The 15,218-nt window shown below is 45.6% G+C and overlaps 1 protein-coding gene across 1 annotated transcript in view; it reads right to left on the bottom strand.

The window, feature by feature from the left end:
* Window positions 1-511: 511 nt before the first annotated feature.
* Window positions 512-15,218, bottom strand: part of bach2b (BTB and CNC homology 1, basic leucine zipper transcription factor 2b) — a gene marked incomplete at its 3' end in the record, with an annotated part of 121,223 nt that continues 106,516 nt past the window's right edge. The window contains exons 4-5 of the mRNA XM_083643495.1: window positions 2,429-2,635; window positions 512-1,039 (exon numbers count right to left, since the gene is read on the bottom strand). Coding sequence (XP_083499621.1) covers window positions 512-1,039; window positions 2,429-2,635 — 735 coding nt within the window. The remainder of the gene's footprint in view (window positions 1,040-2,428; window positions 2,636-15,218) is intronic.

Genomic DNA, 15,218 nt, shown 5'->3' with positions numbered 1-15,218 from the left:
AGAATGTGGAAGAGAAAGGCAGAAACAGAGATTCTATACCACACAGAGAGACAGAGAGAGAGCTGCTGCTAGGTCCGATGAGGTGTGACTTTGAGTTGTGATCTTTGCCCATCCCTGTTGTGAGTAGACTGCCATACGTGAGGAACAGTGTCTCCATCCCTGTTGTGAGTAGACTGCCATACATGAGGAACAGTGTCTCCACTGTAGAGGTTGCTGCCGGAGCGAGTATAGCACCATTATAAGGGTTTGGTGAGAAGCTCCCACTTTGTCGTGGGAAGAGGAGAATACCTGGAGAACAGTATTGCTGCTGTTAAGACAACTTTAGTGTCAACCTTAAAAAAAAGACAGCACAAAAAGACATAAATACAAACAAAGCTTGTTTTCAATGAACACTGGCAGAGGCTGAACCATCTCAACAACCCCGAGAAAGGGTTTGTCAGAAGAGTAAAACTCAAATTAAATAATCATAATAAAAAAACAACAACAACAACAACAACACAGAGAACCACCGTTACTTAGTACAGTCCTTCCTTGGCTGCTCGTCAGTTGTACATTTGTCAGTCATCTCCTGGCAAAAATCGACCGTTACTGTCTGGTTGGATTTCTCCAAGGAAAGCCCCGCCTCCATGTACAAGCCGGCGTCTTGTCCGTCCATATCTTTGAGCGACCCGCCTGCCCCGTTTCTGACGGCCGAGTCGCGCTCGCTCTCGGAGGGGCCGGGCGACCTGAGGAAGCCGGGCTCCGGGGTGGTGGAGCCCGAGCGCGTGGTGGTGAGGTCGATGCTGGTGGCGGCGGGGAGGGGCTGCTTGGTGTTGGGGCGGGGGTTGGAGTTGGGGTGGTGGAGGTTGGGCTCGGGGGCGGCGCTGGAGTTGGCGGGCCGCAGCACGGGGCAGTAGTGGTGTAGAGACTGGACCTGCTCGGGGCTCAGCTGCACGTCACGGCACACCTCCTGGGACAGGCAGGAGAAGTTCTCCCACAGCTCGCCCATACACGCCTTCAGCTGGTTCCTCTCTGTCAGCAACTTCTCCTTCTCACAGACCTGGAGGTGCGATAAATAAGACATTGAATTGTCCCATAGCACAGCAAGATGTAGAGCGTTTGACCTTTTGAGGCTGACAATTGAAGAAAGAACAATGCAGCTAATAGTTTTCCACATGGAACATGGTCCTACTCTTAACCCCTCCCCCCTCCCCCTGACCCACCCAAATGAAATTGAATGAGTGACAGGTCGTAGCACCGATGAGAGAGCGGTTCGAAAAATGGGGTGCGTCTGATCGCAAAGTCGTTACTGATTGGGGAGGACTGAAGCCATCAATGGCATATGAACGGTTCCCTCCCATAACCAGCCCTCTGAGGGAAAGTGTCCCAGACCCAGAGAGAGCTCTGCAGCATGCAGTAATGTAGTGTATCAGACCCAGAGAGAGATCTGCAGCATGCAGTAATGTAGTGTATCAGCGTAAGAACTCTCATGGGTCTGGCATTGAGACTATACTATCCCTAGCTACGACCCCTTTCCCTAGCCCGCCCTTTCCCTTACCACGCCAATCCCACCACCCACAGGTTTACTTTGACCACTTGCTGGCCCGTACGGCCCATACAGCCCGTGCGGCCCGTACTCTCTGTCCTGGAACCCGTAATCTCTGTCCTGGAACCCGTAATCTCTGTCCTGGAACCCGTAATCTCTGTCCTGGGACCCGTACTCTCTGTCCTGGAACCCGTACTCTGTCCTGGAACCTGTACTCTGTCCTGGAACCCGTACTCTCTGTCCTGGAACCCGTACTCTCTGTCCTGGAACCCGTACTCTCTGTCCTGGAACCCGTACTCTCTGTCCTGGAACAAAACTAGTTTCAAGCCAATCTCGTCCCCCACGTGCCTGATGAGGGCTAAAACATGTCGTCTCATCCTCAAGCCAAAAAAGCAAGTGATGAAGCAGTATCATTATGACCGTGATATATTTCCTCTTCATGAGATGTTTCTGTTGGATCTCTGCTCTAACTAGCTAGCTTGAAAAAGTAAAAATGTAACTATATTATTTGTGTCCATTACAGGCCAACGGGGATGGGAGACCTTGAAACGTATGTTCTATCAATGTTGGTGCAATTCCTACTTGTCGCCAATAGAGGCCGACAAAGCTAATACATGACTGAATCTCCCTTTAATATTTTCTCTCATCATCTACCTCAGGCTGACAGGTGCCACTTCTTAACATGAACTGTGGATTATAACCGTAGAATCAGGTCCGACTATCCCCCGCAGTTACCCTGATAAATAATAGTACATTAGGTCAGGTTGCGATCCATTTAGGGATATTTCTCCTTGATGCATAAAAAAAAAAAAAAAGAAATCCCGGGATAGAGAAGGAGCTGTGTTCTCTGTCTGATTAGGAGGAGGTTGAGAGCAGCAGTCTTCTTGTCCCGGGTCGACTCACCAGTTTTCTTATCTCGCACTCCAGGTTCAGGATGCAGTCGAGCTTCCTCTTGCGGCAGCGCTGTGCTGCGATGCGGTTCTTGCTCCGCCGCCTCACGTCGTGGATGAACTCCAGCTGCTCTGAGGTCAGTTTGTGCATTTTCACCATCATCTGGAAGTCGTTCCGTGGAAGATTTGTGATTTGATCTACAGGGAAAGGGAGCTTTACCTGTGAGAGAACAAACAACAGAGAGCTGTCAATCAAAGAGTCAAGGTGAACTGAACTTACATCTTCCTCCTACAGCCCTTTTTGCTCAACAGTCACGTGGCATTTCATGCCCTGGAAGTGAGTTTCCCATTCATTTTCTCCATAGACATTTCAAAAAACGAGTTTTAAGGCTGGAACCAAGCCAACCTGTGACCTACTGAATCATGTGACCACAAAACATTTCACTTAGAGCAAAAACAAAAAATAAAGACGTTCTGAAGGTTCACTACGATCATTCTATTATCTATTGAAAAAGCAAAATAATATTTAAGATATTTAAGATAGCAGTCAACTTAATAACCGTGATTTAAACTCTGACTTTGAAACTCTGTAGAATGTGTTTAGATTCAGCTCAGTCATATAGTCATATCCCTCCATCATATTTTGTAGATCCACATCCACATCCAGTGTACCGGTACTTTTATATTGTATAATATCAATGCCCCCTTCTCGCTCTAATAAGACAGTTCCTGCTTTTCTCCACAAGATGGCAAAAGAGCACCACTCCCCTATGGCAGAGAGAGTATGAGTCACGTGACACAGTGAGCTTTTAGCTCCGTCTCACCCTCGTATTTAACATGTAGCACATTCTCAAGCAGAGGGGGAAAAGGTGATCCAAGAAAAGAGTCCCTCTCTCCATCTGTCCCTCACCGCTTGGCAAGGTGCCAACATGACAGATTTGGGGGAAGGAGGGCGGGGGGGGGGGGGGTGGTGCCTTGTCAACCTGCTCCAAATCAGTGGCAGGTGCTTTCTGGGGGGCATGAATATCTGCACCGGCAACTAGCGAGAGTCTTCAGGGCCGCAGAACAAAAGAATTACTGGAATAAATGCAACACCGCCAGTGCTAACCTATTCAAACGCAAACATCAAAATAGGCATTTTGAGTGTGATGTTCCTCAGCCGATGTGACAGTATCAAGGTTGTATGTGGTGATTCTCTTTCTCTCGGCTTGGAGAGCAACAATAGCTGGGCCTCTTCTCCCTCAGGTGATGGCAAACCTTCTGAGAAGCACATCACAGGCAGCGCTATCTGCTGCACCAGGGAGCGGGGAGCTCGCAGGGAAACAGGCGAGCAGAGTCGAGGCATAACAAAGAGCCAGAGGAAGACAGCCGGAGAGCTTGGCAGAGATGAGAGGAGGCTAGCTGCTCTCCCTTTCCCTTTCCCTCCCCGTGGCTGCCTCTCCTCTGCGCTCTCTCCTCTCCTCCTCCTCTCCCCTCCTCCTCTCCCCTCCTCTCTCCTCTCCCCTCCTCTCTCCTCTCCTCCTGTCATCTCCTCTCCAATCCTCCTCTCTCCTCTCCTCTCCCCTCCTCTTCTCCTCTCTCCTCCTCTCCTCTTCTCTCCTCCTCTCCTCTTCTCTCCTCCTCCTCCTCTCCTCTCCTCCTCTCTCCTCTCTTCTCTCCTCTCTCCTCTCCGGAAGAACAAAGTCAAACGAAGGAGGAAACGGAGGAGCTCTGCGTTCCCTCCTGTACCTGGCTGCTCAAGCAGGGCCAGAAGCTCCCTGGGGACGACCCTCAAGTCACACAGCTGCCTGCTGCAGAGGACAACACAGCACAGCCACTGACTTCCCCATTTGATACGATTCCGATACACAAGGTCCCAATTCTATTCGATTTCCGATTCGATATCGATATTTCAGTTACAATACCAATTTTGCTTGGATATGAAAGAGATTCTCAAATAACTAATGTTGTTAATTGTATGAGGAACCCTCTAACCTGGTGCATTATTAAAAAGATTAATGTTTACTAGGGATGTCACAATATATCGTCCCACAATATATCGCGATATCAAAACGTGACAATATGTATCGTTGAGATTTAATCTCATATCGCGAGAAAAAGAAGAACATGGTGGCACTGATCTGCATCTGATTGCATGCTCGCTCTCCTTTTCATTGCTTTGTTTGAACAGACGAGGGACGTTGCAGACACGGAGGATGAAAATGGTGAAATTACTTACAAATCGATCGCAAAAAAATATTGTTAAAATATTGTATCGTATCATTATCGTGAACCCAATATGGTGTGTCGTATCGTATCGTGAACTGAGTGTATCGTGACACCCCTAATGTTTACAGATGTTTACGAGATCTTGTTTCCTAAGAACCAAACCACAAGTGTCTAACGGGGTTAAAGCCTCAAGCATCCACGGCAAAAGGCATTCTATTAAAAGATCGATATTGGGATTTATGGATCGATATCAGCTCCTTCAAATGAATATCGATTAGATATCGATATATCAATTATTTTTTACCCAGCCCGACACAGGAGACTCTCTCTCTCCGACCAGACGGTATACAGTGGCGGCCGAGGCGTCACCGGGTAGAAGTGGCACACCCGGGGGGGATGGAGCCAGGTGCCTCCTCATGACAGAATCCAAATGACTCTCCGCCCGAAGAGCAAATCTAGACGTCAATCTATCCCCAGCCAGAGAAAATGGCTTGAGTTTCCTCATTAGGAGCTCCGACCTCTGTGGCGCTCGGAGCTCCTGCTTCTCATCTCAGCGTGACATCTGCATGCAGACACATGAATAAATAATGGACAGAGCTTTCAAGGCCACACTGGGCTCACGCTGCGTGCCAGGGCAGGACAACGCCAGCCTCAAAGAGAGGCACCAAGGCTATCATAAAGCAGCCGTACGAGCTGCCATCTTCATCTAAAGCAGCCGTACCAGCTGCCATCTTCATCTAAAGCAGCCGTACCAGCTGCCATCTTCATCTAAAGCAGCCGTACGAGCTGCTGTCTTCATCTAAAGCAGTGGAGGAGACCACTCTGTTTGTGATTCAATTGCTTCTCTGAGCAGCGGTGTAGAGAGGCGCAGGCTTCCCAGGCAGGTGCTGTTTGACCCAGCCCGGCTGGATGAAAAGGGGAGCAGGAGACGAGGGACAGCCACTTCTCCGCGGCGACCTTGTGATGGTTTGGTACCCCCCCCCCCCCCCCACCTTCCCCCCGTGATGGTTTGGTCCCCCCCCTCACTCACTAGTCTGTCGTACGCAGGGGACGGCTATATTTAGCCGCTCCACCAGGAAAACCAGTTCAGCAACAAGGCTGGGATGACAGAGTACGCTTCAACGGTGGTCATAAATTCACAGCCAACTGTTCTGGATTTACACAATCTCTTTATTCCTCCATTACACCGTCCCTCTCTCACTCACTCTCTTCCTCTGTTCTGGATTTACTCTCTCTCTTTATTCTCTCACTCACTCTCTTTCACTGGGTCATTTTGCTGCAATTGGGGTACAGAGTGAAAAGTAGGGCTCATCTGTTATCAGGGCCAGCTGGGCCTCCTTTCTGACAGTGTGCACTGTAAAAAAAATAAAAAATAAAAAAAAGTTTCTGTTTCAATATCTTAAAATGAGGCAGAATAATAATTACGGCAATAATATCATTAAAATACATAATTAGGGTTGGGCTATATTGGCAAATTAAAATACCACAATATTTTAGACTGAATACCTTGATGCTGATAATGTGGTGATATTCTATGGAAATTATTATATGTGTTTTCATAAGATATTTACACACAAGAAAATGAGGAAATTTTAGTAATCAGTAATATCTAATATGAATATGATGCGGGCAAAAGCCAATCATTGTTCATTTTACTCAAGCCAAAACAGGCTAACAAGTACAGAAAATTGTATCACTTTACCGTAAGTTATTTCACAATATTATCATAATCAAAATCCCAGAGGATATCTCGTCTCATATAGCTTAATAATAATGTTAATATTATATGATATATTGCCCAGCCATACACATAATGCAAGCATAGTGCAAGTCAAATGATCTTGTGACATTTGCAGATTTCGCTTTTTCACTTTTTCATTTAAAACAAGATTTCAAGGCTCAACTAGCTTTAACTTGTTAGGGTGTATCTTTTTGTAGTGTGCCTGTCTGGGCAGCTGGCAGCGGGTGGAGACCCGCGGCGGGGCGAGCCGGCTGGACGGGTGACCCGGACTGGGACAGGTGACCCGGCTCACCTGCAGTCTGTCACCCTGCGCTGAACCCTCCACACTCACCTCATTCCCACAGAGGCTCTGTCTCCATTCACAGCAGTCCACACAAAGCCCCGGGCCATCAGCACTCTCATTTCTCTCTAGCAGCTTGCTTTCAAAAGGTGAGGCAATTTTCTAAAATAGTCGCCCCTCCCCGCTGCCACCCATTGTCCAGGTCTCTGACTTACACCATGTAACACTTGTGCAACTCCCTTATCTAATCCAATCTTAAAGGAGACCTTATTGTGTAGTGTGGGGTTCGGAATTGGGCATATTTGTGTTTATTGTGCCACGCTAGTTCTGTAATTAACCCTGTGATGAAGCTCACATGCTTCCAAATGGGATTATCAAGCAGCATCACAATGATTCATCACGGCTCAGATCTTTATGAAGATAATGTTCCTCAGAAGTTCATTAGTAACCGCCCCATCCTGCGGGTTAAACTACTAATCCACAACATTCTCTTATAAACATATTTCCATGAAGCTATTCTCTATCACTGATTGATATAACACATAGCAGGTTCATCACAGCTAGTTTTAAACACCTGGTTTCCATGGAAAAATCCTCTGGCACACAGGAAGTGATGCGTTTTACATTTCCATGGCACACAGGAAGTGATGCGTTTTACATTTCCAGTGGCACACAGGAAGTGATGCGTTTTACATTTCCAGTGGCACACAGGAAGTGATGCGTTTTACATTTCTATGGCACACAGGAAGTGATGCGTTTTACATTTCCAGTGGCACACAGGAAGTGATGTGTTTTACATTTCCAGTGGCACACAGGAAGAGATGCGTTTTACATTTCCATGGCACACAGGAAGAGATGCGTTTTACATTTCCATGGCACACAGGAAGAGATGCGTTTTACATTTCCATGGCACACAGGAAGAGATGCGTTTTACATTTCCAGTGGCACACAGGAAGTGATGTGTTTTACATTTCCAGCGGCAGCAACAGCGCCTTGTTTGGAATGAATGGAGGAATAACTTAGTTAGGGCTGGGCGATATGGTTGAAATCAATATAAATCACGTTGAATAATTATGTTAGGTGTGTGATTTCAAACAAAACTGAAATGTTCAAATATTCCTTCCTACCATAACTAGTTTTTAAGTAAAATGGTCATGATGGGTTAGGGTTAGGGATAGGTTGTCATCATCAACTTAGACAGCCGAAATGTGTGTCACGATATTAAAATATCTTCATGTCATCACAATAATGATTCCACTGAAAGACGATAAATGAATTATCGCCCAGGCCTAATCTGGGTAGTTAACCACGGCCGAACAGACACAGAAAAGAGTGCCACCTACAGAAACTCAACTTCACCAACAGTAAATCCCAGGAAAGAGATGCCAGAGTCCCGCCCACAGCTGCCACAGTATGGAAGGTCCTGGGGGGTGTCTGCGCCCCAGCTGGCCCTGAGGCCTGACTGACATATAATTAGATGTAAATCAGCTGGCCCTGAGGCCTGACTGACGTATAGTTATAGATGTAACTCAGCTGGCCCTGAGGCCTGACTGACGTATAGTTATAGATGTAACTCAGCTGGCCCTGAGACCTGACTGACGTATAGTTATAGATGTAACTCAGCTGGCCCTGAGGCCTGACTGACGTATAGTTATAGATGTAACTCAGCTGGCCCTGAGGCCTGACTGACGTATAGTTATAGATGTAACTCAGCTGGCCCTGAGGCCTGACTGATGTATAGTTATAGATGTAACTCAGCTGGCCCTGAGGCCTGACTGACGTACAGTATAGTTATAGATGTAACTCAGCTGGCCCTGAGGCCTGACTGACGTATAGTTATAGATGTAAGTCAGCTGGCACTGAGGCCTGACTGACGTATAGTTATAGATGTAACTCAGCTGGCCCTGAGGCCTGACTGACGTATAGTTATAGATGTAAGTCAGCTGGCACTGAGGCCTGACTGACGTATAGTTATAGATGTAACTCAGCTGGCCCTGAGGCCTGACTGACGTATAGTTATAGATGTAACTCAGCTGGCCCTGAGGCCTGACTGACGTATAGTTATAGATGTAACTCAGCTGGCCCTGAGACCTGACTGATGTATAGTTATAGATGTAACTCAGCTGGCACTGAGGCCTGACTGACGTATAGTTATAGATGTAACTCAGCTGGCCCTGAGGCCTGACTGACGTACAGTATAGTTATAGATGTAACTCAGCTGGCCCTGAGGCCTGACTGACGTATAGTTATAGATGTAACTCAGCTGGCCCTGAGGCCTGACTGACGTACAGTATAGTTATAGATGTAACTCAGCTGGCCCTGAGGCCTGACTGACGTATAGTTATAGATGTAACTCAGCTGGCCCTGAGGCCTGACTGACGTATAGTTATAGATGTAACTCAGCTGGCCCTGAGGCCTGACTGACGTATAGTTATAGATGTAACTCAGCTGGCCCTGAGGCATGACTGACGTATAGTTATAGATGTAACTCAGCTGGCCCTGAGGCATGACTGACATATAGTTATAGATGTAACTCAGCTGGCCCTGAGGCCTGACTGACGTACAGTTAGATGTAACTCAGCTGGCCCTGAGACCTGACTGACGTATAGTTATAGATGTAACTCAGCTGGCCCTGAGGCCTGACTGACGTACAGTTAGATGTAACTCAGCTGGCCCTGAGACCTGACTGACGTATAGTTATAGATGTAACTCAGCTGGCCCTGAGGCATGACTGATGTATAGTTATAGATGTAACTCAGCTGGCCCTGAGGCCTGACTGACGTATAGTTATAGATGTAACTCAGCTGGCCCTGAGGCATGACTGACGTATAGTTATAGATGTAAATCAGCTGGCCCTGAGGCATGACTGATGTATAGTTATAGATGTAACTCAGCTGGCCCTGAGGCCTGACTGACGTACAGTTAGATGTAACTCAGCTGGCCCTGAGACCTGACTGACGTATAGTTATAGATGTAACTCAGCTGGCCCTGAGGCATGACTGATGTATAGTTATAGATGTAACTCAGCTGGCCCTGAGGCCTGACTGACGTATAGTTATAGATGTAACTCAGCTGGCCCTGAGGCCTGACTGACGTATAGTTATAGATGTAACTCAGCTGGCCCTGAGACCTGACTGACGTATAGTTATAGATGTAACTCAGCTGGCGCTGAGGCCTGACTGACGTATAGTTATAGATGTAACTCAGCTGGCCCTGAGGCATGACTGATGTATAGTTATAGATGTAACTCAGCTGGCCCTGAGGCCTGACTGACGTATAGTTATAGATGTAACTCAGCTGGCACTGAGGCCTGACTGACGTATAGTTATAGATGTAACTCAGCTGGCCCTGAGGCCTGACTGACGTATAGTTATAGATGTAACTCAGCTGGCCCTGAGACCTGACTGACGTATAGTTATAGATGTAACTCAGCTGGCACTGAGGCCTGACTGACGTATAGTTATAGATGTAACTCAGCTGGCATCACAGCATCTTTCTCCAGCCCAGCCTCATCACACACTACACACTCGCCTCCTCCCTGCAGACATGACAAATAACGCAGTAAAAGACTCTGTCTGTGTTTGGGCTGAATGGGCTCTCTATCTGTGGCGCTCCGCTCAGCACTCCACATTCTGTCCTCCAGGGGGGCGATTTGAGCTGTAATGAAGAGGCACAGTATCTCATTAACGTGTTACTACTTTTTCTTCACATCACCCTGGGTAAATATAGGTTTAAAAGTAAAATGCTTGGGCAAACACCGCTCCTCTTGTTAGGTTTGAAGAAGCCAGCCTCCGCTCATCATAGCTCCATACTAGACTCCCTCTGCAGATGAGAAGAAGAATCACTGCCAGGGATTTCTCCTCATTACCATACTGCCTCTTACTGTAGGTGTACACTCAAAATAAGCCATTCAGCTGTAACACTTCTCATCATATTGTCATACATCACTACATCAGATTCAAATCTCCAATGAGTACTATAGTATAGTATAGTATAGTATACAGTGTTGGGCAAGTTACTTTTAATTAGTAACTTAGTTACAGTTACTAGTTACTGCTCTGAAAAGTAACTCAGTTACTTTAAGTTACTCGTTACTGTCCAGGTAACTTAGTTACTAGGAAAGTAACTTTTGAGTTACTTTTTTTTTAACTCTCAATTCTCTTATTAATGCACACACATTATTTTGGGGTTGCTGTAGCACAGTGTGGGACAAGACAACATTGAGGCATATTTATTATTGCCTTCAAAAAGTAGCCAGTACACTTTTGGCACTGTATAATTAACAACTGTATCAGTAGTCTATAATATCCTGGCTGAACAACATAAACACTGTGGTTACCGTTTGTAAAAGCGGAGTGACAGTGAGCAGCAGAGCCCAGCACTGCCTGCAGATAGGGACAGAGCAGAGCCCCAAAGCAGCCGCTCATCGCGGGTGCCTTTAATAGCAGTTCATCTCCAAAAGGCAGCAGACTTGCAGGCATTTTTTCCCCATTTCATGACCAAACAACGTGAAACACACCGTGAACACCCTCCAACGCGAGGGGAATCTGTAAGCGAGAGACGAGTGCTGTGCTTGCCTGGGTGCAGCAGGACACTGGTGACAGACAGCCTGAGAGAAGCGAGGAGGAGAGGGCTCCATGCTGCTGACTCGCCGAGCGGTGTGAAGTGAACACCGTTACCGTACACAACACAGCTCGCGCAAAATGACCCGTTTCACTATCAGAATTTGGTCCAGTAACATTAGAAAGTATAGAAGTGCCGCACGATTAGCCTACTTCCTCATCAGACCGCCGCCAGACTCGCATTTTCCTCTCTACCCTCGCTGCTGTAGGTCCCGCACAGAATCGTGGAGTAACGAGTAACGAGCCTGTTTAAACCGCAATAATTGTAAGTACGTTACGTTACTGATGAAGTAATTCGTTACAGTACTCGTTACCGCAAAAAGTAACTTAGTTACTGTAACGCGTTACTTAATAACGCGTTAGTCCCAACACTGATAGTATAGTATAGTATAGTATAGTATAGTTAGTAGAACTTATTTTCCAGTTGACACTGTTGTATTCATGTAGTAGGGTTTAGAAACTACCCAATGTGTTTTTGTTTGTTTCATGGCTGCCAGGGTGACAAAACTTCCTCAGCAACTTTCGGTTCAAGCAAAACAATAAAAAGAAGAAGAAATGGTTGAGTTTTACGAGGATTTCATCTGACAACATTAGTCGAGCACATAATAAAACAAGTAAGCAGCCACTACACTGTTCATGTTACTAAAACAAGTAAGCAGCCACTACACTGTTGATGTTACTAAAACAAGTAAGCAGCCACTACACTGCTCATGTTACTAAAACAAGTAAGCAGCCACTACACTGCTCATGTTACTAAAACAAGTAAGCAGCCACTACACTGCTCATATGACTAAAACAAGTAAGCAGCCACTACACTGCTCATGTTACTAAAACAAGTAAGCAGCCACTACACTGCTCATATGACTAAAACAAGTAAGCAGCCACTACACTGCTCATATGACTAAAACAAGTAAGCAGCCACTACACTGTTCATGTTACTAAAACAAGTAAGCAGCCACTACACTGCTCATGTTACTAAAACAAGTAAGCAGCCACTACACTGCTCATGTTACTAAAACAAGTAAGCAGCCACTACATTGTTCATGTTACTAAAACAAGTAAGCAGCCATTACACTGCTCATGTTACTAAAACAAGTAAGCAGCCACTACACTGTTCATGTTACTAAAACAAGTAAGCAGCCACTACACTGCTCATGTTACTAAAACAAGTAAGCAGCCACTACACTGCTCATGTTACTAAAACAAGTAAGCAGCCACTACACTGCTCATGTTACTAAAACAAGTAAGCAGCCACTACACTGCTCATGTTACTAAAACAAGTAAGCAGCCACTACACTGTTCATGTTACTAAAACAAGTAAGCAGCCACTACACTGCTCATATGACTAAAACAAGTAAGCAGCCACTACACTGCTCATGTTACTAAAACAAGTAAGCAGCCACTACACTGTTCATGTTACTAAAACAAGTAAGCAGCCACTACACTGCTCATGTTACTGAAACAAGTAAGCAGCCACTACACTGCTCATGTTACTAAAACAAGTAAGCAGCCACTACACTGTTCATGTTACTAAAACAAGTAAGCAGCCACTACACTGTTCATGTTACTAAAACAAGTAAGCAGCCACTACACTGCTCATATGACTAAAACAAGTAAGCAGCCACTACACTGTTCATGTTACTAAAACAAGTAAGCAGCCACTACACTGCTCATGCTACTAAAACAAGTAAGCAGCCACTACACTGCTCATGTTACTAAAACAAGTAAGCAGCCACTACACTGCTCATGTTACTAAAACAAGTAAGCAGCCACTACACTGCTCATGTTACTAAAACAAGTAAGCAGCCACTACACTGTTCATGTTACTAAAACAAGTAAGCAGCCACTACACTGTTCATGTTACTAAAACAAGTAAGCAGCCACTACACTGCTCATGTTACTAAAACAAGTAGGCAGCCACTACACTGTTCATGTTACTAAAACAAGTAAGCAGCCACTACACTGCTCATATGACTAAAACAAGTAAGCAGCCACTACACTGCTCATATGACTAAAACAAGTAAGCAGCCACTACACTGTTCATGTTACTAAAACAAGTAAGCAGCCACTACACTGCTCATATGACTAAAACAAGTAAGCAGCCACTACACTGCTCATGTTACTAAAACAAGTAAGCAGCCACTACACTGCTCATGTTACTAAAACAAGTAAGCAGCCACTACACTGCTCATGTTACTAAAACAAGTAAGCAGCCACTACACTGTTCATGTTACTAAAACAAGTAAGCAGCCACTACACTGCTCATATGACTAAAACAAGTAAGCAGCCACTACACTGCTCATGTTACTAAAACAAGTAAGCAGCCACTACACTGCTCATGTTACTAAAACAAGTAAGCAGCCACTACACTGCTCATGTTACTAAAACAAGTAAGCAGCCACTACACTGCTCATGTTACTAAAACAAGTAAGCAGCCACTACACTGTTCATGTTACTAAAACAAGTAAGCAGCCACTACACTGCTCATATGACTAAAACAAGTAAGCAGCCACTACACTGCTCATGTTACTAAAACAAGTAAGCAGCCACTACACTGTTCATGTTACTAAAACAAGTAAGCAGCCACTACACTGCTCATATGACTAAAACAAGTAAGCAGCCACTACACTGCTCATGTTACTAAAACAAGTAAGCAGCCACTACACTGCTCATGTTACTAAAACAAGTAAGCAGCCACTACACTGCTCATGTTACTAAAACAAGTAAGCAGCCACTACACTGTTCATGTTACTAAAACAAGTAAGCAGCCACTACACTGCTCATATGACTAAAACAAGTAAGCAGCCACTACACTGCTCATGTTACTAAAACAAGTAAGCAGCCACTACACTGCTCATGTTACTCAAACAAGTAAGCAGCCACTACACTGTTCATGTTACTAAAACAAGTAAGCAGCCACTACACTGCTCATATGACTAAAACAAGTAAGCAGCCACTACACTGCTCATGTTACTAAAACAAGTAAGCAGCCACTACACTGCTCATGTTACTAAAACAAGTAAGCAGCCACTACACTGCTCATGTTACTCAAACAAGTAAGCAGCCACTACACTGTTCATGTTACTAAAACAAGTAAGCAGCCACTACACTGCTCATGTTACTAAAACAAGTAAGCAGCCACTACACTGTTCATGTTACTAAAACAAGTAAGCAGCCACTACACTGCTCATGTTACTAAAACAAGTAAGCAGCCACTACACTGCTCATGTTACTCAAACAAGTAAGCAGCCACTACACTGCTCATGTTACTAAAACAAGTAAGCAGCCACTACACTGTTCATGTTACTAAAACAAGTAAGCAGCCACTACACTGCTCATGTTATGAATGGCACATCGGACTCGAGACCACAGCCACATCATTTCAAGAATAGAGCAAAGGTTCTCTGGCACAGCACACGCCGGGTAGCGGAACTGATATTAAGGTCTGTGCACTTCCTGTCACGCGTTCACTCTATTTCACATTTGGCCTGATAAAGAACAATGTGCTGATGTATCAGGACTACTTCCCCATTCCTCCCACTCGCTCTCCAGATCAATATTTGCACCGCTGTGGCCAGACGATAGGCTAGAGCGCGCTCGACGCCTACACTGCAGCAGAGCAAGAGAGGGACTGAGAGACACAAGGACAAGAGACGGAGACAGAGAGAGAGAGGGACTGAGAGACACATAGACAAGAGATGGAGACAGACAGAGAGAGACTGAGAGACACAAAGACAAGAGATGGAGACAGACAGAGAGAGACTGAGAGACACAAAGACAAGAGATGGAGACAGAGAGAGGGACTGAGAGACACAAGGACAAGAGATGGAGACAGACAGAGAGAGGGACTGAGAGACAAAGACAAGAGATGGAGACAGACAGAGAGAGGGACTGAGAGACACAAGGACAAGAGACGGAGACAGAGGGAGGGACTGAGAGACACAAAGACAAT

This window comes from Poromitra crassiceps, assembly GCF_964638095.1.
Source record: "Poromitra crassiceps genome assembly, chromosome: 9".
NCBI classification, from domain to species: domain Eukaryota; kingdom Metazoa; phylum Chordata; class Actinopteri; order Beryciformes; family Melamphaidae; genus Poromitra; species Poromitra crassiceps.
Note: the sequence above shows the minus strand (reverse complement) of the source record. Positions and strands in the feature narration are given on the sequence as shown.